General features: G+C 46.3%; 1 protein-coding gene across 3 annotated transcripts in view; it reads right to left on the bottom strand.

The window, feature by feature from the left end:
• LOC135385797 (beta-1,3-galactosyltransferase 1-like) overlaps positions 1 to 27,769 on the bottom strand; it is a 56,427-nt gene that overhangs the window by 7,747 nt on the left and 20,911 nt on the right. The window contains exons 1-2 of one of the 3 annotated variants that reach the window (XM_064615319.1): positions 16,292 to 16,330; positions 15,991 to 16,189 (exon numbers count right to left, since the gene is read on the bottom strand). The exons of 1 other annotated variant lie outside the window; for it this stretch is intronic. In XM_064615319.1, the coding sequence (XP_064471389.1) occupies positions 15,991 to 16,128 (138 nt within the window). In that variant the 5' untranslated portion in view covers positions 16,129 to 16,189; positions 16,292 to 16,330. Of the gene's footprint in view, positions 1 to 15,564; positions 15,616 to 15,990; positions 16,190 to 16,291; positions 16,331 to 27,769 lie in introns of those variants that run through there. One more of the 3 variants, XM_064615321.1, reaches the window with a different exon arrangement.

Here is a 27,769-nt window from a genome sequence, read left to right as displayed (position 1 = left end):
AAAACATTGGCTATAAGCACGAAACGAAACTTATTCATGTTCCCTGTCAAACAAAAACCAATGCCGCGCTTTGCTGAAAGCATCGTGACCGCGCAGCAGGAAGTGCCTTTGTGGGTAAAATCGACACTAGAAAACAACTTCTGAAAGCCGTACATGCCCGTTTTGCCATGTACGTCCACACGAAAATGACAACGTTCTGTTTCAATCGATCGCTTACAGCCTGGCGCACTTTATCCGCCTGCCGGAAACGCAAAAAACGTAAAACAGAAAAGACGTCGTGAGCCGACCGCGAACTTTGTAAATTCCGTAAACGTTATGGTAAATGCATACGAAAACAAATGGTACTTTTAAAACACCACAGTGAAACCCCACCAGTACAGCCCGAGATCAGAGTTGTGCCTAACTCGTTACAAGTAACTCGTTACTTGGTAAAGGTTACTTTTTTTGGTAACGAAGTAACGATTCAGTTACTTTTTAAAAAATGGTAATAGTAACGGAATCAGTTACAAAAATTGGTAACTCGTTACTGACGTTACTCGTTCCTTTTGTTCAGCGCGGGGGAGCACATTTCGGCACTCCGTGTGGCGCAATGCGTGGACCTGCGTGACCCACGCTCACGTGTGACTCAAGGTATTATTGCAGTCTCTCGTTGGATGTGATGACGTGCTGAATCGTCTTAAACGAAGGCCCTTGTCTTTTCTCTTGTTTCCGTAATCTCCGACCATCACTGCTTCCCAAGGATGGGTACCAATTGTGCTATGGCTACAAAAAACGCGTTTCGACTTGTAGCCCTTTCTTGTCTTTGCTAAGCTTCTGAGAGCCCTAAATTATGACGCAGCCCCTCGTCTGTTTTTGGGAACCGTTGGTGATCGGTGGCACGAAAACCGGTGTCTTTTCTTGTGTTTTCATAACCTCCGATCACCCCCACTTCGGCAGCAGATGTCATCACACGAAAGAGAACGAAGATCACTGATGTAAATTTCGAGTATCAGCTTCTTGTGAAGTGCAATTTCTCATTAATAATGAGTTGAAGGCAAGTGACGGCATGTTTGTTGGCTCCTTTAACTATGCGGCGGTAACGAAAAAGTAACTCGTTACCTGTGAGTAACGAGAACTCGTTACTTTTGTATGTTGGTAACGAGTAACGTATTTAGTTACTTTTTTCTGAAGTAGCGGGTAACGGTATTTAGTTCCTATTTTTTGGTAACGGGCACAAGACTGCCCGAGATACAGTGATACACGCGAACATATCGGGGTATAAGCAGAGGCAAAACGCGCAGCGCGACAATGGGCGAAACAAGAGGTCCTAGCGACACTTAGCAGGACACTTATCAACGTAATTTTTTTTCGGCTTGTAGTGCTGAAACGTTGTACGCGCTTCATAGTATTTTACACTCGACGATACCTGGAATGCGCGGGAAGTTCGGGGGAAAATCCTCCACTGAGACGAAAACTCACGGCCTGCGAACGCCGTAATGGTCGCCGTGGTGGAACGCCGGACCGTGGTCCCAAACCAATCCGAGAGCACAGGCGTCATGAGGACCAGAATAAAGCAAACAGCCAGTGTATCAGGCCAGTGTATCAGGTGAGACACCTTCAATAGCTCCACACAACTCTACGACAACTGACTGCAGCTCTAACTAGCAGTTATGTCCCGCTTTTCAACAAGACGCAGTCTAAGGACTGTTAAAACTGCAGTTCTCCAGCGCACGTTTCTAAGGATATGGCTCACATCCGAAGACTGAGGCTACCCTACGTGTTGATTTGTTTGTTTGCCGGTAGCTGTGTGTGCGTGCGCAAGAATGCGCGCGGTTTCTCGTTCAACCTGCATGCGCCAGAAATGAAAGTTTACAGCGGGGTATTTCTCTGATCCGGTGCGGTGACAAACTACCCTTTTTAAGCTACTGGTCCGCAATGCCTACTTATCCTTAAAAAAAAAAAGAACTTCTAATCGTAACTACAAGGAATTTTACGAAATCTTTTGTTATAGAAAATTTACTAGTCTCAGTTGAGTCTCGGAATTAGGGTTGGACCCACCACATCATGTTCATGCCACGTGCGTGTGTGTAGCCTGTGTGCGTTGAGTGGACCCACTTCCCCATATTTCTCGCCACCCAACCGACCTGAGATTAGTTAAAAGAGCACTGAGGCGAACCTCCAATTTTCTTTTTTTTTGGCTGCGGCGTGTTCTTCAATGAATAAAATGAGCTCCTGCGATAGAACGCCGAGTGCAGGTGACCTCCAGCATGTACGCGAGCCCTCTGTTCCGCACGCCTTTCAAAAATCATCCACTCTTGGAAACAGCGTATCGGCGAATGGGGGAAGGAGGAGGGTACATCATGAACGTGGCCTATTCCCCTGTCATGTGACTCGTGATGTAGACCGGCGGACCGGCATGTATAGGGAGCGTGTGAGCTGAGAAGAAAGGCATAGGGACTTGCCGACGTCTCGCGAGAATCGTGTCCGCCGTCCGCGGCTGCTTTCTCAGGCTGTTTTCGTAAATTTGATTGCGCAGCGACAATACAGCGCACAGCGAAAATATTTTGCATGGTGGCTCCTGATGAACAACTTGACGATTAAAAAAATCCGTGTTAGCGCCCCGAAGCAACTGTGGCTATGAGCGCCGTACAGACGTGGCCGGATGGAGAAAGGACAGCAGGAAGGAGTGGGAGACGGGGGGGGCGTGTAAGTATACGTCCTGGGCCGACTTCAGGGGGAAGCGTGCCGACATTCGTCTGGAGAGTTCGCCGGAAAACCCAGGAAAAACCTCAGACAGCAGAGCCGATGCCGGGATTCGAACCCGCGTCACGAACCAGTGTCGGCCATAGCTCGGCATTTCGGGCCGCGAAACTCACGATCACAATCATCTGATAAGGCGTGAGCTCAGCCGCGTCTTACGAACTCACGTGAAGGTCGACATGGCGTACCCCTGAGCTAGATTATGCCGCACATTAGAGCACTCACCAGGTAGCATCACACCTGTGGCCAGAGATTGGAAAAATAACCCATGCTCTCGTCACCAGTGTGACGTTATCCGGTGAGTGCGCTCATATACGGCATGATCCAGCTCAGCGTTACGCCGTGTCGACCTTCACGTGAGTTCGTAGCCCGCGACTGCCCAAGCAGCACAATGTACTGGAAGTCGAGTGCATTAGGGGTGGACGGTATGTGTCTTATCAATGTTCTGTAGTTTCATGATTCTGTTCAAGGCCTTTCATCTACCCGTCCACCCCTATTGCATTCGACTTTCAGTGCATTTTGCTGCTTGGGTGAGCTCACGCCTTATCAGATGATTGTGATCGTGAGTTCGCCGCCAGAAATGCCGGGGTATGGTGTCGGCGTAAAGGGCGACCATCCTAACCACCACACCATGGGAGCTGGTAACTTGGTGGATGGTGACAGTGTTGCCTCCTATAGGTCGATCTCGCAGCGAATGAGAGTTCGAAAAACAACGTGCAAGTTGGTTTGTGGCAATAACTAAAAAAAAGAAAAAAGAAAAATCCGCGTTACCACCTCGAAGTAACTGTGGCTATAAGCGGTACACAGCCGTAACAGGGAAGAGAAGGTGTGAAAGAGAACGTGTGAAAGACAAGGTATGTTTGCAGGCATCTTGTGCAGACTTCATGGGGAACTGTTCCGGCATCTGTGTAGAATGTCTGCCGATAAACCCAGGGACAACCTCAGACAACACAGACGACGTCGGGTCACGATCCCGCCACCTGTCCCTCCTCATGAGCACGACCTTCGAGCCACGGATCCACTCAACCACGTCCCTGGTGCATTTAGGGAAAATGGCAACGTCTTACGTTTTACACAAAATCCTGTCATATGTTTCTTTCTTTTGCTGAACGTGACACAGAACTCGTCAAATGGAGGTAGCTCACAAATCCAAATATGCAGTTCCTTTAGTTTCTGAGCTAATCAGGAAGTGTTGTCCACAACTGTCTGGGTAGAACCACTGTCCACCGAAGGACCGTAGGACTGCTTTTATTGTAGCCAAACAGTGCCGACGAAGCATGTGTGCCTTGTGGATATCCCGCTTCGCATTCCACTGGATTCTGTACCTGACCCACCCGTGTCACCCAGGTCAAGCTTTGTTCATCCATACTTCGAACTACGCTTTGGAACTGGGCCATGGCCTCGTAGCGCGAACAATGCGATGCCCTTAAATATCGCGCGCCGCGCGCCCAAATCGTTTTCAGGCACGTACTCGCGCGCTGCTGCTTATCTTCAGCGGGTGAAGGGGACACTGTACGAGCAGTGATTGACCTCCCAACCTCAAGAGCGCATGTACGGATAAAAAAAAATTACGCTACTCAACATACATAACCTGCGCGACTCTCTCCTAATTCCTTGCCTCCGTGGTGGTGGTTGTGGTGACGATGTCGTCTTGCCATTGTTGGCCTCCCTCATGTGGACAGCGTCACGACTGTAGCCGAGGTGAGATGAGAAGAATGAAGATAGACAATGAGTAGGTTAGTCGACATTAGGATTAATAACAAACCCCGTGAGCACGTAAATGCAGAGTCAGTGTCTTCAGGCCAATCCCGTTTTCTGGAGGCAGCAGACAAGACTCCGGATGCGGGATTTCGTGCCGCGTCCAACGCATTTCTCCCGCACCTGAGCGTATGCACGACAATAAATCGGGATGTATTCGTGTTCTCTGGCGTGACGAAGTTCCCACGTATCCCAACGCCGCATTCCAGGCGCTGAAAAATCACTGACGTTTCGGGATCCCAGTCAACAATGGTTGTGGGGACCACACGGTGACCTCGTCTGAACGTACATGCTACTATGGAGATGGCACTGCCGGATATTCATACGCACCCGCGGAGCAATACAACAATGAAAATATAGTGCGCGCGTACAATGAAACATTGCGGATTTCTGGTGCTTTTCGAACTTGCTAACTTGCGGGTTCCAAGTGATGTCTCCAACTGACTTGACTTCTCGATGCTCCAATAAATTAATGCCGGTAATAATTAATTAATATAATACATTAATAATGTATATATAAATATATAATTAATAAATTAGTACAAGCGCCTTGCACAACGACTGCTTGATGGCGCGCAACATGAAAGTGACGTGTGGCTGATTGTTGGCAAGGCATCGCACAGCGGAGTACGAGTACGAAAGCGTGCAGCGAGTATTTTGTCGGTTTGTAGGCATTCGTTTTTGGGCCAACTAGAGTGTTATATAAGCTACGATAATAAATAAATAATAATAAAGAAGCTTATTTAGTGACTCTGGAGCCAACAACTTTTGCAAAAACTTTCACCGTCCGTAACGCAGCACGGTGCAACAAGAAGAAGAAAAAATGTCGGTGGTGGCTGTGCTCGGGTTCACAGCCATTGCGGTTTGACGTAGGACCGCGGACATGTTACCCGCACGAAGTCATTTTGTCTCTTTCGTCGAAGGCCTTGCTGATGTAATGTCGCTGATAACGCGAGCGGCCTCCTCCTCCTTTCTCTGACTATAACGTTCTGCAGTAAATGGTAATGGTACCGTGATGTTACAGGTAAGGTTTGTCTGCGTAGTGTGGCGACATGTTGCACGTGCCGCAGGGTAGGACTGCGGATAATTTCGACCACCTGGGGTTCTTTTGACATGCGCCGGAAAGTCATATCCGACACACGTTGGTGGAACCAATGTTTACCTTCCCGACATTGCTACCGCACTCGGCCGGGATCGAACCCGCGATCTTGACGTGCACGCGAGCACGTTAGCACGAGCGCGTTGCACGAGCACGTTGCACACGAGCTTGACGCGAGCACGTTACCGACTGAGCTACCGAGGACGGCGAGGACGGCGAGGTGGCTCTGTTGTATGTATATCAGGCGAGCGGAAGTTATATATCCTATCGTCACTGTCATGATGGTCAGTGGGCACAGCACACCTTGTACGAACAGCATGTTTAACCATGTGATATTTTTCGCATTACAGTGGATGCATTGCTGCTGGAATCCGGGAAGTTTTCTTTCGACTGAACAAGCGCTTATCTATCTTGAACTATCGGTGTCTGGAGCCATCCCTTCGATTTTGCCTTATCTTCTGCTCAACTTGTTTCTACTCGGCATCCAAGGTGGCATCGACAGTAGCGGCAACAGAAGCTACAAGAGCACACCTCCTACAGGTTTTCTTCAGTGGGCACAGCACACCTTGTACGAACAGCATGTTTAACCATGCGATATTTTTCGCATTACAGTGGATGCATTGCTGCTGGAATCCGGGAAGTTTTCTTTCGACTGAACAAGCGCTTATCTATCTTGAACTATCGGTGTCTGGAGCCATCCCTTCGATTTTGCCTTATCTTCTGCTCAACTTGTTTCTACTCGGCATCCAAGGTGGCATCGACAGTAGCGGCAACAGAAGCTACAAGAGCACACCTCCTACAGGTTTTCTTCAGTGGGCACAGCACACCTTGTACGAACAGCATGTTTAACCATGCGATATTTTTCGCATTATAGTGGATGCATTGCTGCTGGAATCCGGGAAGTTTTCTTTCGACTGAACAAGCGCTTATCTATCTTGAACTATCGGTGTCTGGAGCCATCCCTTCGATTTTGCCTTATCTTCTGCTCAACTTGTTTCTACTCGGCATCCAAGGTGGCATCGACAGTAGCGGCAACAGAAGCTACAAGAGCACACCTCCTACAGGTTTTCTTCAGTGGGCACAGCACACCTTGTACGAACAGCATGTTTAACCATGCGATATTTTTCGCATTATAGTGGATGCATTGCTGCTGGAATCCGGGAAGTTTTCTTTCGACTGAACAAGCGCCTGTCTATCTTGAACTATCGGTGTCTGGTGCCACGCTTCGGTTTTGCCTTATCTTCTGCTCAACTCGAGTTTCCACTCGGCATCCAAGGTGGCATCGACAGTAGCGGCAACAGAAGCTACAAGAGCACACCCCCTGCAGGTTTTCTTAAGTGGGCACAGCACACCTTGTACGAACAGGATGTTTAACCATGCGATATTTTTCGCATTACAGGTTGGTAACGTAAAACAAGTTCCTTCTTTGAAAAGTGACGATCGCTGTCTTGTGCTCGTGCTGTGCCCGCAGCAACACGTGTTGTTGTACTGCTATATTGCTAATGTGTTCTCCACATTACTGATGCTTTCTGGCGATGTGGAAGAAAATCCTGGGACCAATGATGATCCCAAAACTAGGCAAGCTAAAGCAATCTACGGACCTACTTCTGCGGATTCTAGAAAAACAGGAGACTATCGCCAAGGATATTGCAGAAATTAAAACAAGGCAGAAAAATACTGACGATATTATGGCCAATATTAAAGGTCAATCGGGTGAAATCAGTACAAACCAAACAAGAGTGGATATGAAACTGCGGGAGATTCAATCACGTCTGGATAAGATCGAGACCATGACAAATGAGATTAATCCACTTCAAGTTCAAATAGACGGGACATGTAGTAAAGTAGCAGGATTGGCAAATAAACACGCCGCCCTAGAACGCAAAGTAGACGACCTTGAAAACCGAAGTCGTAGGAATAATCTATTTGTGTTTGGGTATCGAGAACGCGAAGATGAAACACAAGAATAATTACCTGATCGTCTGTGTAAAGATACCTTCTCTGATATTTTGGACGTATTCAGCATGTGCGCCGGGAGTTATGGGAGAGCACAGTCGAAGAGCGGCAGGAAGGGAAGAAAGTTCAGTTGCGGTTTGATCGTCTGTTTGTAAATTCCGAAGTGTACACATGAAATGAGGCAACAGGCGAACGCGAAAGACTAGACAAGAGCTCAACTGCAGAATGACATACACAACAAGGGTTTCGAGGTTCTTTTCGACTTCTGAATATTAATATCAGGAGCATAGTACACAAGTTAGAGTATATAGAGGCCATTCTGATGTCATATGAACCTGATGTTGTACTGACGGAAACTTGGTTGAGGAAGGACGTGCTAGAATGTGAACTGATTCCGGAAAATTATGGTATTCTTAGGAAAGATAGAGCGACAAGAGGTGGTGGAGTGGCTCTGATAATAAAGCAATCGTTGGCATGCTTTCCGATGAATCCTCTTGACATTGAGGGAGTTTTTTGTAAAATAAGATTAAATGATACTAGCTTGGTTGTTGGTGCAGTTTACGGACCTGCTGGCGCCCCACCTTCCTACACTCTTAAAAAAAAGGGTGTACTTTAACTCATTTCCTTGCCACATATATAACACCCTTTTGGAGAGTACCATTACGCTCAAAAGGGTGTCTCCTCATTCCCTCAAGGGAGTAGCATAACACCTTCTCCCTGCCGGGGAGTAATATTACTCTCCAGTAGGGAGAAAGGTGTTATCCTACTCCCTTGAGGGAGTGAGGAGACACCCTTTTGAGCGTAATGGTACTCTCCAAAAGGGTTATATATGTGGCAAAAAAAGGAGTTAAGGTACACCCTTTTTTTAAGAGTGTACCTGGAATCTTTGCACAGTTGCATCTCCTCCAACGTTAACTCATCTTCCAAGCTGATTTTGGCTGGAGATCTTAATATGCCGAACATTAATTGGGAAACGTTTGAAATATCAGCTGGTGACCGCCAAAGTGCTAATTTGTTCATGAGCCTTGCATTCTCTTATGACTTGTTTCAAATTGTCAAAGAATATACTAGGGTACAAGCTAGCAGTGCCTCATTGCTTGATCTAGCATTTTTGTCTAATGCTATGAATGTCGAACAATGGAACTGTGAGGTGGTTGACGGTCCATCGGATCATAAAACTGTCATTTTGGAGGGACGGGTAGGCACGTGTGCACATGCAGAGTTCCAAATTCAGAGGTTTCATGACTTCTCTAGGGCCGATGATGTAACGATCATAGACTCCTTGGAGAGATCACTGGATTACTTCAGGCAGTCGTGCTCTAGATACAGGGATGTAAATTTTGCCTGGGACGCCTTCAAGAATATCGTACATAGTTGCATCTCTAAGTTCGTCCCAATTAAAGTCCGTAAAATAAATGTGCGTAAACCGTGGATAACACGGCCTATCATTCACTTGAAACGGCGCATAATACGGGAGAGGCGCAAAGGAAATAGGACAGCTGTTTCTAGATCATGTAGAGAACATAAAAACGAGATCAAGAAAAAATCTCAGGATCAGGATCTAAAAGGGAATATTACGGAAAAACACTTCCGTCGTTGCTACACTCGTCCCCTCAGAAGTTCTGGCGAACGATTGTTCGTAAGAGCCACTCAAACCGATGTATTTCAATGACCGGCAGCGAAGCTTGTGCTGTGGATGCAGCTAGCGACTTCAATCTTGGATATAAGTCTCTTTTTGCCCCTGACGACGGATTTCGACCAGTCTTTGAGACATGATACCGCGAATGAAAGACATCGCGTTTGATCTTAACGGAATTGTTGAGTTGCTCAGGAACGTGAATATTAGGAAGTGTCAAGGACCAGACAGAATGCCTAACGAGTTTATTAAGAGATATGCTGACTGGGTTGCATAGTATCTCCAAATTATCTTCGAAATGTCACTTAATGTAGGTCAGGTTCCGACAGAGTGGAAATGCTCACGGATCATACCCATTTTCAAAGCTGGTGGCCCATCCCTGGTAACTAACTATCTGTCAGTATCTCTATTATCTAACTGTATAGTAAGATACTAGAACATAAAATTTGTAAGCACATAAAAGAGTACCTTGAGGACAGACTTGTACGTAACGGGTAACGGGTAATTGCGTTACAAGTAATCAATTACTTTTTTGAGTAATTTGTAACGTAATCGATTACTTTTGGGGCCCAGTAATTTTTTGAGTAATTCAATTACAATTTTCAGTAATCAATTACCCAGTAATCGATTACTTGGAAACTAAAGAATCCACATTGTTCGGGACGACGCGCACACACATATATGGGATGATTCACCGCCGCGAGAAGACAAAACCAACTGCCCTCTGCAAGTTCGGTGCAAGGCAGCTGTCTTATCTCTAGGACTTTTCCCGCAAGAATTACTTACCCGAGGACCCCGAGGTCAATTGCCACAGTGTTCCGCACGTGTAGTGTATTTTTGAGTCCACTGTCCTCTCCCCATTCATGTGTACTATCTATCCGTAACCCGGCCTGTATGCAGTAAGTTGGACTGTAGGTTGTACCGTGAACCTGATGAGTCATTTGTGGGAGTTCCAGTTGGGACTCTTTTCACAGAACTCTCAAAACTCTCAACCTCTCGACACATTTTTCACAGAACTCTCGACCCCGATAACCTAATGCCACTCTTGTGACCATGAGCCCCTGTCAGTCTTGTGCGGAATACTGCCGATATCACAACGATGTCGACGATTTTTTTGTGGATATCTTATTTCTATCTTTTTTGACATCGTTTTCTCAGATATCGAAAGTAATTGGCAAAGTAACGCGTTACTTTTCAAGGCGTTACTTCATTACTTTTTCCGGCAAGTAATTTGTAACGGTAAAAAATTACTTTTTCGTACAAGGTAACGGTAACGGTAATCAATTACTTTTTTTTAGTAACGTGTACAAGTCTGCTTGAGGAGAGCCACACGCTTACTTTCTTACAACATGGCTTCCGCAAGGAGTTCTCGACCGTTACGGCTCTCTCTGAAATTGTTCATGACTTGGCACTATCAATCGATCGTCATTCACAAACCGATGTGCTCTTCCTAGACCTTTCAAAAGCATTTGATGTGGTCCTCACGCCAAAACGATGCTAAAACTCGCAGCATATATCCCAAATCCCAGGGTCATAGCATGGCTTCAGGATTATCTTTCTGGAAGGTCAAAGTTTGTTGAACGTAACGGTCATAGGTCCTCGCGGCTCGACGTAATTTCCGGGGTGCCCCAGGGCTCTGTCCTGGGTCCCTTACTATTTTTGGTCTTCAGTAATGATATGTTAAATGGCGTCAAGTGTAATGACTGTCTGTTAGCTGACGACTACGTAGTATACAATGAAATTCAGTCTGACGCGGACAGGGGCACTCTTCAGATCTCCTTGGACCAAACAAGTAATTGGTGCAAGCGATGGCAAATGCGACTGAATTCTGAGAAAACCCTTTTTATGTCTGTTACACGGAAGAATAGGTGCATGCCAACTACCTATTTTTTGCACGGAATGCAAGTAAAGAAGAATACTAAATACAAGTATTTGGGAGCCTTTCTCACTTGTGCAGCAAGTGTTTAGAAAATGTCGAAATAAGTTATTTCATTTAAGGCGATCGCTTGGTTTTGCTACCCCGGAGGTACGTTTGTTGGCATATAAGACTCTAGCCTTACCGATCATCATGTACGCAATAGCCATCTGGGACCCATACACTAAAACCTTGAAAACCGAATTAGAGAGAGTTCAGCGCTTAGCTATTAGATCCATTTACAATAAGTATCAAAGGGAAGGCTCCCCTACTGCCATGCCTTCTGAGGCACCACATTGGCGACGAGTGATACCTACGTCTACGCAGGCTTATACTAGCTTTCGTTCAAAAAGCAGGACAAGCCGCTGATCCAAAATAAGCTCTGCAGCGATTACGCCAGTACCCACTCCTGCCCACGATTGTAAGCCTAACTGTTCTATGGACTCACTGGAAGCAGTTCTGTTGCAATTTTCTTGGAGCCTCAAGAGCTGACGAACTCACTCCACAGATTAAGATGCAGATTTTACTGCACCGCCTTCGAACAAGACATCTTCGCATCTATAATCCCCCCCTTTCAGTGGAGGTAGGACACGTTTTCGTGTATTTTGATTGCATTTTCGTCTCATATACGCCGACAATGTCAGAAAATTCACAGTTCGAAGCACTCTTTCCTGTACGAAATTCGATTTTTTAATGCTACGGCTGCGTACAGCTAGATCTCGTCAAGACCAGACGTATGCTACGCGCTGGGACTGTTGGGCGACTGACGGCATTCGTGAGCTTAAAGGGGTACAAGACAGGTCGACCAATATTGTCCAATTATTATGCCCAATGAAAGAACATAGCTCACGATATCCAAATATGAAACTCTTTTGCTTCTAGCAAGCGTATTGAACACGAAACGATGTCATTGAAAGAGCATAATCCGCAGGAGTCTCTCCTTATCCTTGGGACCGGGTCACGTCACCATGTTCCAACGTATAGCAACACCGAATTCTATGCGCAGGATGTGGGGGAAATTTCGCTCTCCTAGCCGATGACAGGGCCCCACTAGCTGAGACAAGCTGCAGCTCGCTCGGGAACTGGTTGCGGGAATCTCGCGGTGACCTCGCGGAGCAATACAGCGCTGAAAATATAGTGCACACGTGAAATAGAATATTTCGGGGTTTTTGGTACGGCTTAAACTGGCAATCCTGGACTGGACAAGTGGGGATATGTTTAGAATTCAGCTCACTTCTCGATATTACAACAAAATTAATGTATAGGCGTCCCGCATTCTAAATGGCTAATGAAGCGCGACGTCAAAATGACGTGTCGCTATTTTCGCCAGGACATCGCAGGGCGGGGCATGAGGGCGCAAGAGTGCAGTGAATATTCAATCTGTTTGGAGCCATTATTTACTTTCTCCGACGACAATTTTTTCCATACGTTCGTCGTCGGCAACGTATCACAGTGCATTTAAAAAAGTGCACCTCGTATACTTGTTTTTTGTCCCTTTAATGGTGCAAGAAACCCCATCCCCCGCACCATTTCCGGTGATTATCACGACAGTCTTACCTCTTATATATACAACGTCACCTGACTCATTTCGATACCTTGAATGGCTTTGAAATTATGAGCGTTCGAAATTATACATCCAATTTCGTAACACACCCTCGCCGGTTATGACCCTCCATAAGTATCGCAAAGAGACACGAAGAAGTTGTACGTCACAGAAGTGCACCTTGTAGCGGAAGGTAGGTGAAAACAACATGGAAGCATCTACACCCCATGCACACAAAGACATTGCAAATGGCCGTCCACTCAACGAGCCGCCGTTGAGCAGCTGAGCCCACACGCAGGTGAATGTGTTTTACCGAGTGTGTCTTGAAACACAGCACATTTTCGCACATCCCAGGGTAATTTATGCTCGAATCCAAGGTTTTGCGCATCAAATTCTATATTGTCCATTTGCACGTGTTTATGGCAACGGAGCACAAAAGCCTTATGCACTCTTACCTGAGTTACTACTATTGTTACTTTTGGACCGTTGTTACGTGTAACATCGGCTCAAAGGAAGAGGAAACACAGGAAATTGCGAATTTTAGAAGTAAATTGGGTCTCGAAGAGCTCGGGCAGAGGTAACCTGTGGGGAAAACCACTGTCTTCTCCTGGTTACTTGTACGCGTTACTTCTAGTGGGAGTCCGTTACTTCTACGTCGTAATGCGTTCGCAAACAATCTCAGCCGCTTTTGATCACTTTTCGTCGCTCATCTGGCAACAGTTTACAGTATCACACGAGAAGGGACACTACATCGCGTCCTCGTGGTTTGTCGGTTGCATCTTTTGAAATGTGACGCCTCTGTGGCTGACAAGTTAAATCACGCTCGTTGTTGTAGATGTGTTGTAAACTCCTTCCAAATGACGTTTACAAACAAGGACTTCTGAGGATGCAAAGAGTGCGAGGACTGCAAGAAATACATGGTGGAGTCCGGCAGTCGTCATCTAAAATATGAATACTGTGCGCACAGCCCGGTTTCACATAACAGGATACGTGAAATACGTAAGTGCGTATTTCATCATGATCGTTCTAAGTAGATTCGCCGTTGGTTCCTGCCTTATGGTAAGTCATACATGATGTCCTGTCTGCGCATATGTAAGCTGTTGGTCGCCGTGTCAACGCTCGGCCTTAGCGCATTCTGCTTTCTCTTGCCAGCTTTGCTCTCTACATCGACTTTACTTTGTATCTTTCCGTGTCGCCTTCTTGTCTCAGCATCTGTCATACGCTGAAAGGCATACGATACCTATAGAGCCATGTTGACATTGGGTTTTGTGTAATGACATATAACTACGAGCAAATTGTTTCCATTCAGCGTTGAAGAGTGATAAGCGCTATAGTCTGTGTGTCGTAGCAATTACAACGAAAAGAAACTGGATTTTTCGTAGTACATTGTTCTGAGAAGTATTTAGTTCTCTTATCGTGGGGTTACACTTTTCATTTCGTTTTTTTTTTTTTTTCTGACGGACTTAATCGATTTTGGTGTATGGGCTAATTGCTAAAAAACTAAAGCCTAGTCGACTCAATAATGAAACGATGCGCATATGCAATTCCACATGAATAGGCAACTGATTGACCACTACAGTAATTTTATGATTGCGTTTCTTTATGCCCAGGTGTGTGTGTGTGTGGGTGATTAGTACTTTCTTTACTTCTTGATACGGCTTGATTTTGACTTGTTCAGGGTCGTGTTGTCAATGACCGGTTATTTCGTCGTCTTACTGGCTGGTTGATGAATTGACTCAGTCATTTTCTGACTGATTGCATTTCCTAAATTTCACTGACTTCGTGGTGAATGGGTCGACTGATGACTTGGGCCACTGTGATTGGTCGATGTGGTTAATTGACCGGAATGGTTGCCCACATTGATGCCTTAATTGGTTGTTATCAGCGGTTTGCTAGTACAACTGACCACTAGATAGCATCTCGCGAATTATACCAATGAAGAAAGTCAAGACAATCAATCAGTGAGTAACAGGAAACAGGGCATAGCTGTGACGTTTTCCATGGTATTTATTTTCTTACATATAACGACCTGCCATCCACAAAATGTTTTGCCATCTGTGTTTGTTGCAAGTTAACATTTCAGTACTCTCTTCTTTTTATGTGGATGTATCGCTGGCCTCACAATTATGCTGCATTACACCTTGCCTTGAGGAAGTTCAATGTGAACTCCATACTATGACTGGTTTCATCACTGCCGCTACATGTACAAATATGGAAGCTCGTGAATTGGAAAATCCCTCGTTTTCGGCAAACGACGCTACGATACCGAACACCGAGTCTTCCAACATATCAGGTATCTACATTTTTTGCATTCATTACTCGTGCTTGCACAAGTGTAATGAAGATCTGCTTTTGCTATTAATGATGTACCCAAACAACGTGTGAACGGTAAATAAGAAGTGCCCATTCCATTTTAGATATTTATGGTGGTGAAAGCGGCACCATCCCCACAGCAACAAGCAAGAATGAGGACAAGGTCCGTATGCATGCATGCCGCCCCTGCAATTTTACAACACAATATTTCACGCGATTCTGTGAACACATCAAAGCCCCTTTGGAGCTGTGTTCATTCTACATAGTCTCACATATTCCACCACATTGAGAAACGATATCTTCGCTATCTTACGTTGCCAATGCTGGGTTGTGTTTTCCTGATATTCACAACAAATTCCTGCCCAGGAAAGCCAATGGCCATTGTATTCTGGTATGTCACCCGTGTCGTGTTTCGTGTGTGCCTGCATGCAATTTGCTGCATGCATGCACGGACGCGAGGAACGGGCGGATGCAGCCCAGGAGCCCCGGGAACGGTGTTACTTCTAAATACACGATGCATCTGGTTACTTTTAGAGAGGTAACCCCGGCAGAGGTAACGCTGTACCCATCTTAGTGTACAGGTAACAATATTGCAATTTTTTTACCTTTACTAGAAGTAACCGGGCTAAGAGTGTGGACTCGAGGCAGAAAGGGAAACTATACAGTGCGCAGTAGGAAAAACTCCGAAGCTATTCCTGCTAACTGTGTCCATAAGCTGCAAGCACTCGACGTTTCATATACAACAGCCCTTAGCGCGTACTACACTCAGGATTGGGTCAAGAGGTGGGTTCGTGATTACCTTGGACGTGCAACTCACAGGTGCGTTCACACATGCGCACCTGAAGGCAGCTACACATTTAAATTCGCTAATGGGTTTGTGAACTGGAATCTGTCCCCATAACGCGATGTCTTCGAAGAACATGATTTCGCTCCAGCAAACGCTACTGAACTAGTTGAACGGGGACGTGACAATGAAAACAATATACAATGACAACGGACAGCAGCATCCCCCTTTCCAGGTGCAAGCTCACCGTCCTCCGATGACGCAGCAGGTTCCAGAGCACCTCACCACACCAAAGTGCCTCGCTGCAGACGATGCAATAAGGTCCTGCTCCGAAGAGACCTTGCAGGAACCAACCTCCGAACCGTCTGCGATATCCGCAGCACATGCATCATCCTTCGACATAGTGCCTCGACATAGTGCCTCGACCTTGCGCTCGCGCGAAGGCTCTGGCCAAGAGAGCGATCGAAGTAGGTGAAGATAGCGATCATCATAAGCAGCCCTTACACAAAATAACTGGGTCGGCAAAGGAACCCAAAGACGAAAATTACCTAGCTCAGAGGAGCACATCGGAAGAAGCTATACTGCCACGAATGGTACTTCGAGTCACGCGCTGAGGATAGCTGGACACGATGCCGTAATTGTTGCGTGTAGTTCCATGAAGCCCGCGCTGACACTGACTATGACTTTGTGTGCGATTTGTGTGGTTCAAACTTGGAGCACACACGGGCAGTCGAATTTCTCGAAACCAATTAAACGAACCAATACTTTGCACTTGTCACTTTCATGGGGCTTTATGTGAAGCGTCTACGTCGTGATGGAAACGAAAAACTACGCACTTCCTTACTCAACGATAAAACGTCACTACAGAAACGGGCGAGGGGGTGAAAAGTGGAGAGCGACGGAGGAGCCCATTCTGCCACGGAGCCTATTCTGGCGCGGGATCTTCGGAGCGCAATAGCTTAGTTACGAGGGATCGCAGAGACATAGCCCTTCGATGTGCATGTTGAGTACGCACGAACAAATATTTCCAATGTGATTTCTTCGAATGCATAGAAATGGTTTCACAACACATTTTGCCCCTCCTTGCCCTATAATTCCAACCTTACCATCGCGCACCCAGTGATACGACGGACAGGCCATCACTTCACAGTTCTCCTCAACGGTCATGAAGATACTGCTTCCACCGAACGGCTGAGACCCGCATACTTGGAAATTTCCCCACCTGATCATCTCTGGCTTTGACTTTGATCTGGCCCTGATCCAGTGCCGCCCTGAACTTGCAACGGCCACATAAGGCTAACCGGTCTCACGTCACCTGGACAAACTGTCCAATGAAGTATCACCTGTCGTTTTCCAGCACCTCGCTGGGCAGGGGGCATGGTGGCAACAACATCGTTAGCGTCATTATCGTGCAAAGGTGCAGAGGTGGGCAAATGCCCTCACGATCTTTGCCGTCATCTCACTTTTCGTCCCGGATTTTTTTTTTTTTTGTAGTTTCCTCACCACACCTCAATTTTGGGGGACTTTTTTCCTCTTCTCGCCTCACATAACCATATTATTAGAATTTCCTCACCTCACCTCAAACATTCTCCAGAACACTTTTCCTCACCTCGCCTCACCTCAAAATTTTTCTGCACTGAATATTGCTGCTACAGATGGATTTAAGAAATCCACCTGCTGCACCTAACGAGAAACATCGACGAAATTATGTACGTTGAACTAAGTTAAGTGGGACTGCACGCACGCACGTACGTACGTAAACTGTTCAGGAGGAGTTACATGTTTTATATACAAGTTGACGCAGTGTGTACCGGAGTCTCAGAAATTCGCAAGACCCAAAGCTTTGGATAGTAAAGTTGTCATTTGAAACAACGGTTGATGTGTGACAAAACAATTCTCCTGCATTTGGCGGAAATTCTGTCACTTAATGTTTGCTAATATGCATCGAAATCTATTGGTTGCAATGTGAAGCTGAACTATGCGCGCAGTTCACGAGATCTGCGCTGGACAAGTACTGTCTTCGATGTGACTTTTCGTTGGAGTGAAAAAATAATGAGAACAGCGGTCGTTTTAGACTTGAATACGAACGTAACTGACAGTGTAGTAGCAAACCACGTGATATTAGCGGAGGCTGGCTGCACCTTTTTCCTGAGTCGTTTAATTTAGTGTAGTAGTGCATGATTTTGAAATTTTACGTCGCAGATCGGCAGTCGACGAAGAGTAAGAGGTGCAAATATGTCCGTTATGTTCTTGGCTTTTTGACGAAAGAACTTCACAGTCAAAGCCTACCCGATGCAGTACTGCGTAAACGCGGGTTGGTGTGGTATAATTGAATCAGAAATCAACACAAGAATGGTGGCAATGTTTTTCGGGAAGTACTAACGTCTTGTCTACTTCGCATTACTTGTATTTAGCCAAATTATAATTTGTAAGATTGAGAATCATGGAAAGTAAATTTTGGGGTAAGTAGCAGTCGGGATCTAGCTGCTATCGCCAGGCTTTTCCATGAATACGTCTTGCGTGGGAGCTGTAACGAAAGCCACAAAAAACTACGGACAGCGCTGCTCGTCGTTGCGCTGCCTTCGAAACAACTGCTCATTCACCCCTGTATACTACACGTCAACCCCGAATTGGACGGAGGCTCTTATCCTACTTCTTGCTGTGGTTCCCGTTCGGCTTTGTCCTCGGACGACCGGCAACGCTCTACATTGCTCACAGGCAGAACCGTTCTATTTTAAAAATATGTTGTTGCATTTAACAGCTAGATGTAAACATTCTGATAGGGTGCCCTTAATATCCCCACTGATAATGCTTGCAGTTCACTGCTAATTGTGTGAAATTGTAGCCTGCATCATAGTCTACACAAGATGACAATAACTTTACACTTTCCCAGTGCAAACGAGATACATGCGTTCTGCGTGACGATCCGGCGCAGAATGAGTCATCGTTTCGACTTCCAAAGTTTACGCGCGTTTAGTCGTCACCTTCCAAACGTACCAAAGCGGGGCTCCGGGGGAACGGTGCTGCACAGGTTAACCGTTTACCTGGTATTCTCCGAGTGACAGATTTCGAGTCGCTGAGATTTCCAGGATGCCACTTACCATGGTGCCGGCTTTAAAGACGCGCATTCACGTCAGAAGCCGGAGGCGAGAAGTAACCGTCATTAGGACGATGCAGCAATGTTGATTCGCAAGTGCTCCTTATGATCGCCGTGCAACAGTTAGAAATTCAGATATCAAACGTTCGTGATATTTTTCCTCACCTCACCTCACCGCAACATCATTGTCGAAAAGCTTTCCTCGACTCACCTCACTTCAACGTTTCTGCCGAAAACTTTTCCTCACCTCAACCTCCTCCTTGAAAACGAATTGTCCTCGCCTCGCCTCACCTCACCTCAATGTACGTGAGGTGAGGGCACCCTCATCAGCACTCGTGAGGATGCCCACCTCTGCATGCGACCAATAGGCTACTGAGCAGTTGTCTTGACTTCATCGAACTTCATCACTGCCTCGCAACAGCAGCTTAGTGCCCCTCTAAACAGAAACGCATCCCTAAAACGTAACTTAAACGAGGCTCGGTAACACGTAGATGAATTCATTGTCATTTGTTTAAACTAAAATTTAATTGCACAAGCATCTATGCACCGCTGGGGTTAGCGCCGAGGTTAAGTGTAGTACATTCTGGTGTCCTTCGAAGCAACCTAATAGCGGGGGAAATGAATAAGCTTGAATAAGCGGGGGGCGCAATTGCAAGAACATTGGGGAAATCCCTCAGTAGCGTTCTCAATAGCTTCGGCAGTGCATCGTGCACGCGCCACAGTCCTCCACTTTGCTCGTACGTAAAGCACTGTCAAAACTAGTTAGGACACCACTGAGGAATCTCCTCAACGTTCGTGAACGCGGGACCTGGTGCTTGGTGCAGTTTCGACGATTTTGCACGCCTACAAATTGTATAATTGCCGAAGACAAAATATATGGGGAAGCAATTACAGTCGACCCGCGTTTATCCGGACGACTCCGTTTCCTGTGAAAATGCCCGGATAGCGGGGGAACCGGATAAGTGAAACATGAAAATCCAGAGTGATCCTAAAAGGACGTCTTTACTGACCATTACACAGAAAAGTATCCATTGTCATCGGCTTCATTCTAATACACGCATCCAGTTCTTGCGAACCTTTGCTAATGGCATTAACTTGCGAAATATTGTTCTGTTGCTCGAAAAATACTAGTGCTGTTCTCAGTGCCGCCTGCGCATTTTCTACCGTCACAGCTGGTGCATCCCCGCTTTCATCATCAGATTCTTCTTGAACACTATCGGAAGCGACGACACTGACGATGTCGTCATCTGTGATTGCAGCGCAGAGGCCATCGTTGTGGACCTTCTCAGTCTGAAATGACCAGACTTCTCAGTGGATCACTTTTGTGTGCAAAGTGGGGAAGGGAGAAAATTCTTCCTAGCAACACCCTCTTTGTGTCAGTAAAAAGGAGGCCACAGCCAGGGTTCTCGACCTCGTTTGACTAGGTGTGGGCAAAGTGTCCTTCCTAGACAATGACCGGATAACTGAAGCCGGTTGTTGCATGTTAGTCACTTCTGTTCCCCGAAATCCTCGTCCGAGTCCGGAAGCTGAAGTCCGGATAAACGAGGGCGAAATACATGGGGAGAAATCCGTCCCCATGATTTTTTGTCCGGATAGCGCTGGATCCGGATAAATAAGGTCCTGATAAACGCGGGTCGACTGTAGTTTGTCTAAATATTCAAAATGTCTTGAACCGTTCCTCAGAAAGGGATCCAGAAGACCAAGTCTGCTTAGTAGCATTGTCCGAAAACATAAAGCTTACTAACAAAGATCTAGAAGGCGCCACCTTTTTGCTGCAAGCTACTACATCCATCTAAGCACATGGAATTTTCCATCCAATACACTGCAGTGGATATAACAACAGCCCACACGCCGATCGATGTCTTTAGATCCGTAAACAGCAGGAATCGATACAGCGTAACAGAGGTCCGCCTGGCACCGGCCGTGCAGACCATTATCGATTTTGACAGCTTCACGACTAACACCGTGATCGAAACAACACCAACTTTGCACTGAGGCGACGAAAGGCACCTGCCCCTATGGTCTGATGAATGACTCCGGCTCCGCATGATAGAGAAGTCTGTGTGCCCGGTGCACCTGTTGGCAAGGCAACTCGTGTACGCAAGGGTGGGGCACAACTTACTTCATAACGGCTCTTTCTCCAGGCTTAGTCCGCGTGGCATTGCGGTACCCATTTCCTGAAGCGCTGTCGTGAGCCGTGTAGAAGCGTCTCGCGTCTAACAGATTTTGAGGAATTTCGGTTGGAAAATTACTGCCTAATAGTTGTGGTATGCAATTTAATAGATTTCGCTACCCAAGAGAGCACCAAGATCCCGACGCGAACTCCATTGCATTTCCGCAGTCAATCATATAGTATAGTACAGTACAAGCCAGTCTGGGAAAAGGTTACTTCAAGAAGTATGCAGGTTAGAGTTCCCACACGAAAAAAAGTAAAACGAGAAATCGAGAAGAGGACAGTTCACTTGAACAATGAGGTTTATTCTATAGTGTCTCGTGCTGTGGTTTGGGTATGTATGTGACGTTCTCATGATGACGATGGTGACAACACCTCCGTACGTTGCATTTGTAACGGCGGCCTGCGGACCTTAGACCCCTTTCCAATTCTAGTGGGTAGAATGACTTACTGGCCCGCCTTGTTATGTAGCCTCTGGACGTTCGCACAGTGTACGCACGCATCATTCCGTCTTGCATCTCATGTGTGAATGGAATTCTGGCTAGTGGCTAGAACGATCTTGGCGACTTTTCTTTCAAGCTCTTGACACCACCCACCGACATCGCTTTTTATTTTAAATCTTCCTTCGGTACACTGATGGGCAAAGCGGAGCTCCATGATGTAGTGTGTTTGCCATCTCCGCCATGATTCTCGAAAAAGGGTTGCGCCCTCCTGCCATTCATCTTGTTTGGGTGCTGCATCATCTATAGACGCTTCTGGAGAGGTTACGGTCAAGGGTGGACTCGATTTTCTGTGACGAATTCGGCTCATTCCAATGGCATATTCTTGTCTATCCAGTCAATACGTGACAACAAAACAATGAATAGTACTGAATCCAACTTTACGCCTGTCTTGTCCAGCGTGCCCCAGGGTTCTGTGACTATAGGCCCTCTGCTCTTCTTATTGAAGTCACCCCCAAAATATTTTCCGCTGCGGCGTGTTCTGGAACGAATAAAATGGGCTCCTGCGAAAGAACGATGAGCGCAGGCGACCTGCAGAGCACGCGCGAGGCTCTGTTCCGCACACCTTTAAGAAATCCTCGCCTCGTGCAAAGGGCGCATCGCGCCGAGCGAGAGGACGTCGTGACGTATAATGGGCTCCGGCACGTGACCAGTGACGTATAGCAGTACAGCTCAAGCATGTATAAGCGGCGCGTGAGCAGAGAGAGAGGGGGGAGGGGAGATAAAAAAGGCACAGAGCCGTTTCTACGTCACGCGAGGATAGTGTCTGTCGTCCGCGGCTGCTTTCTGCAACTGCTTTTTTTTAATCCGATGGCGCAGTGACAGAGTCAGTAAGTATCACTAAAGTCCCCTATTTAGTGACTGTAAGTGACAATATACCGCAGAGCGAAAATATTTTGCTTATATAAAGCTATAAAGCTTCATAGACGAGGACGGCCTTCGAGCCACGTTAAATGTCCCTTCATTGCTGCGTTAATATCATGTATTCGATTATTTGCTGATGATTGTGTTGTTTATAAAAATGCAAGCACATTAGGATTTCACGAAGCCACGAATGCCGCCCCTAGTACACACGAGATAACATTACATTAGACCGAGTACGTGCCACATTATCGTAAATATGTCAGCGTTTTCATCTGATCCGACTGACTTTGGAGAACACGCATTGACTACATAGCAACTAACGCTAAGCGTGCCCTAGGACATATTAGACGCAACTTCCATTCCATCACGCACTGCGCTTCACCAGTATACAGCCTCTGTCTGGGATCCTGATCAAGTAACACTAATAGGGTGTTTTAGTGAATCATTTTCACTCGAACGGTTATGGAACGGTTTTGACGCTGCCCAACCAGAGGAATCCTTTCGGAGTCACTCCATCCTGGTTCCTCACGTCACCGTTAGCGAACGGTTTGAGCAAAAACGATTGACTAAAACTCGCAACGCACTTGAAACCGTTCAGAACAGATATACTTGTTTCATCCTTGGTAACTACCAACGTACCGCAAGTACCGTAATTTCACGCGTATAAGGCGCATCGCAGATAGGCCGCAGGGCCCGTTTTTAGGAACGTTTTGAAAACTTTCTGGCAGATAAGCCGCACTCACAGATAAGCCGCGGGCAATACGACGCGACTGATTTGTGCGACAAGGGAGACCATAGAGAAGGTCATAAACCCTGTGGCCCATACTCCGGAGTCGGCATGGTGTACACGAAGGGGTTCAGTTCTAGTGGTCTACCAAGATCGGATTCCCTTGTTGCGTGTTTTTCATGGATCGCTGGGTCAGTGGTCTTCCAGAAAACACCAGGAAGGTCAATCTACTCAAATGGGGACGCGCCCCTGCTATGTAATGTTCGTGCATCGGCAGAGCGGTGCTGTCCCAAAGACACTGTCGGCCCTTTCGTTAAAACCGGCAAATGGGGAAGATACCACGAAAAAATAGTCATCAGATAAGCCGCACCGGTGGATAAGCCGCAGAGCGCCCGTTAGAAAAAAAAAAATCGCGCATAAGCCGCGGCTAATACGCGTGAACTTACGGTACTATATCCATGAAAGCTAACCTTCCCTTCGCTAGCCTCGCAGTACGCCAAAAAAATTCTCGCCTGTTCGTTTTTCATAAAATATACTACAGTAATGATTCGCTGCGACCTAATCTACTCCTTCCTCCCGCTTTCATCTCCCACCGCGCTAGTCATCACCAAAAAGTACAAATTCCTCATTCTTACACCAAAAACCTTCGCAGATCCTTTTCTTCCAAGGATATCTCGTGACTGGTTCCTTCCCACCCCATTTCGTCGACTAGTGCTGTTTGTGAGCATGTAACTCAAGTGCGATTTCGTAGTCTGTACCGCCATTTTGTAACCCAACGAGTTCGTCTTTATTACTGTGTTTTATACTACATATTAACAAATCACTTCGCCCTGTAATGCTCCCGCTTTAGGGTAAATAAATAGACAAATATATCTTTTGACTTGCCGCAGTATACTCTGCAAGCAGCCATCTGATTGAGATTCAAGAGTACCGAAAATACACACGTGCGAGGTGGTGTCAGTGACCGGAGCGACAGAAACAAAAAGGAGGCCAAGGCGTACCGAAGGCTGGGCGATGTCTTGCGCGGCGTTGTCTCGTTGGAGGTGTGACCGAACCACTTGGACAACGATCGCCCTGTAATGGGTCGCCTCTTCACCTCATTTTAAGCCGTCAATGTTCCTTCCGCAACTATATCTGGTCACAGGAGCCAGTTTCGAAGTGTCCTAACGAGCTGCCCACCCCGCAGCGAGACGAAACCGAGCAGCTACTTTTCCGCGTAATGCACCCCTAATTACATCATTACGTGCTTGTAGACGGGGAAAAAATGAGACTCCGTACTCGTAGTTCCAACTATAATACTTCGTGCGAAATTGCTAAGGAGATGTGGGAACAAGTGCATTGCTAAATATAGGAAGGGAGATAAATTTCCAGATGGATGAATTGGTAACACTGCGCATTAAAATGCTAAGCTATCATGAACGTCTACGCAAAGCAAGCTGTACAGTTAAGTCTACCCGCGCCGGCATGCAGTGGTGACGAATTACTCAATGCAGATGGAACATTGTGTCGTCTACATAGAAACCTCTTAAGGACATTCAATCCTGGCAAATTTCCATGTGATTCAGCCCTGCAGCGCGAAGGATGCACTTCCCCGTAGTCAAAACAACCAAGGTGGAGGTGTTGCGAAGAGCTGAGGCGCTGCTTTTTTTTTTTGCTATGGTTTTTAGCCCAGCTGATTTATGTGACTACATCAACTGTCAAGTTAAATTTCAGCGGCAATTTGTAAAGGGGGGAGGGTCGCGACGCGATATCATACAATTTTGTTGGGCAGCAGGGTAAGCAGTGTTTACGAAGCACTGCCCTAAGGCATCAGAGGTGAAGTGGGCAAACGCCCTCATGACCTTTGCGCTCACCCCAACTTTTGCCAAGGAGCGTCTACGCAAACCTCACCTAAATCTTTTTCCCGCAAATTTTCTTCGCACAGCCACACCCAGGAATAAAGCAGACCTGAGCCCTATTTAGTAAATGGAATCGTTGCACAACGCGGGAAGCAAAAGTGTCGATAAATTTAGTTAGTAATAATAGTCTAAATAAAAAGTTTATTTAGAAGCCTTGTTCCAACCCCGCCGCGTTCCTGTTGCGCATCACTTTCGCCGTTCAGAGCGGGCAAATACAACCAAAAAGGAACGCTAACCGCTGAGATGCCGCGAGGACGAGTAGGTACGTGATTTCTTGAGAGGGAGGGCCTTCTGCACAATCTCAGAACGCTATGTTCCGACAGAGGTAGCAACGGAGCTCCGATCGTATGGTGTTTCGTAACAGTTTCGAGACGTTTCATACAAGAAGTGCTCCACTATGGACCTTTTTCACAATGGCCTATGCGCATGCGTATGACCTTGAGGCGCCGGAGAGGGTTATCTCCGCATTCACTAGATGGAGCAATATGGGGACGACAGAAGTGGAGACCAGTGGGGAGACCGCACGAACGTCGTGAGCTCGTCGGTCCCACTCCGGACCGGTTTTGGTTGCGCTACCCACATGGATTTGTTTTGGCGCGTGCCCAGCATGGTCCGCTGGAGAGCCGATAGGATACGACGCGTATGTGAAAAACGTCCATTAACACCAATGACACAAATTTTCGTACCAAAATCCAGCCGCATAAATATTTTTTTTTTTCAACCCATCGATGCTGCTTCCCCGAATGGAATACCTCAGTGAAAAAAAAAAAGAAAACAAACGAACAAACAAGCGTAATGTAACGCGAACGGTGCACAAGATTTTATATGACATGGAAAATGATATCGCTTGGTATCATGATGACGTTACCGGAGTGGCGAAACTAAAAGCGCTATGTGGCGGGTCGTTTCGTTGTAGTTCATCTTTCGCATTATTCTTCCTATCCCTCTCTCTCAGGTGAATCATTAACAATCTGAAGATACCTGTCACAGTAAACAAACATTGCGAGAACCTCGAGAATGAAGAAGACAGCAAACGGAAAGGGAAAAGCAATCCAGCAAGCAGCATCAAAAGGAATCCACTGAAAAAAGTACGTTTCCAATAAAATCACAGAATCACGTACGTATAGTGATACATGCGATTGTTAACACCCTGCTTAGAAGACATTAGCTGTTCTAGTGGTGCAATATGTACCCTTCGTGGCTACGGTTTTGTTGAGTATTGTCAGTACGTTACCCCGGCATAAAAGGAACAGTACCCGTCACTATAGTGTCTCTACATTACCTCATCGCTTCCTATGAACAGTAACATAACACAACATGACGTGCTAACACAACATATGTATAGAAAGGCGAATTGTACAAGAGCAATGTGAAGTACGCAAAGGTGAAGTGCAGTTCCATGCACAAAACCTCTTTTTTAAATAAATGCGGTTGTATAGTAACTCAAAGAAAGGACTAAACGGTTGCTCCTAACTGTCTAATCCCGTCTTTGAATTTCTATAGCGCAGCACTAAAACTTAACCTCAAAATCACAAAAGGAAAATAAAAATGTCCGGAGGTTTCCTCTGGTTTTTCATTTACTTCGCCGTTATGTAAGAAATGGCTTCAAATTTAATTGTAAAAAAAAAAAAGCAGAAACGGAACGAATAAATGGTTTGTCAAGGAAGTCAGACGCGGTCATTCAACTAAACCAGTCATTACCAAATACTCACATGAAACAAGGTAAACGAATAGCGACATATATAGAAATGCAGTAGTTCTCTAGGAAAGGAGTACTATCTTGAGAAACGAAATGTCTCAACGAAATGAGATCGGTAAACCTGGACACGAAATGGATTATTATAGCATTCATTGCCCCATCCAAAAAGCAAACTATAAGGTAGTCTGAAAACCCCCGCTGGGACGCATAACGTGCAGGGAGCTCTCTCATTCGACCATGCAGACATTTTTCGATCAACAAAGAACGGTATGCAGTCGCAGTTCCAGAGTACGCACGGTTACCACGTGATATCCCAAGTGATCGTTCGATATAATGGAAAGAAATCCGCACATATCCGCCCTTCCACACGTCGTTCGTCATATAAAATATGCATCGTGTAAAGTAGACAAGACTTTGCGGGATGACGTCTAAGGCTGTCGAGCGCCGCCCGTACATCATAACTGCCGAGCGAAGTACGCTATTCGGGGCACAAAAGGTACAGCTCCCGCCAACCTTAATAATAACAGAGGAAAAAAATTTTGTCCCATTTCCGAGCACGATAACAGCCACCTTAGGGGCACTGGGGGTATGTTAAGTGAACGAAATCCTTGCGTTAAACTAACAGAATAATTTTGTTGAATTAAGATTTCCTCGTGGTCCCAAGGGTTGCTGCAATCGCGCTCGGACACGAGACCGTATTTTTTTCAGTGTTATTAAGGTTGACGGGAGCTGTACATGCAAGGAAATGACATTATAGACCGCTTAACGCGCCATCACGCGCTAAGTCTCGTATCTTCAGGATCTTACCGAATTTATACCATTGCAAGTTGTGTGTCACACACTATGTGTTCTCTCAAAGTATTGTTGTAAGTGCAGCGGAAGTCTTATAACATTATTCTCTAGTTTTGAAAAGTATGACGTCATATGGTGCCCAATCTGCAATGATTCGGGAACTTTCCTCCCCGAAGGTTGATCTCAGTCTCCTCACCACAACGCTGACAGACTTCCAACGTTGAGTGAAGAGTGAAGACGCCCGCGCTGTTGCTGGGAAAGAGATGTCAACTCTAG

The sequence above is a fragment of the Ornithodoros turicata genome, chromosome 2 (genome assembly GCF_037126465.1).
Source record: "Ornithodoros turicata isolate Travis chromosome 2, ASM3712646v1, whole genome shotgun sequence".
Lineage (NCBI taxonomy): Eukaryota > Metazoa > Arthropoda > Arachnida > Ixodida > Argasidae > Ornithodoros > Ornithodoros turicata.
Note: the sequence above shows the minus strand (reverse complement) of the source record. Positions and strands in the feature narration are given on the sequence as shown.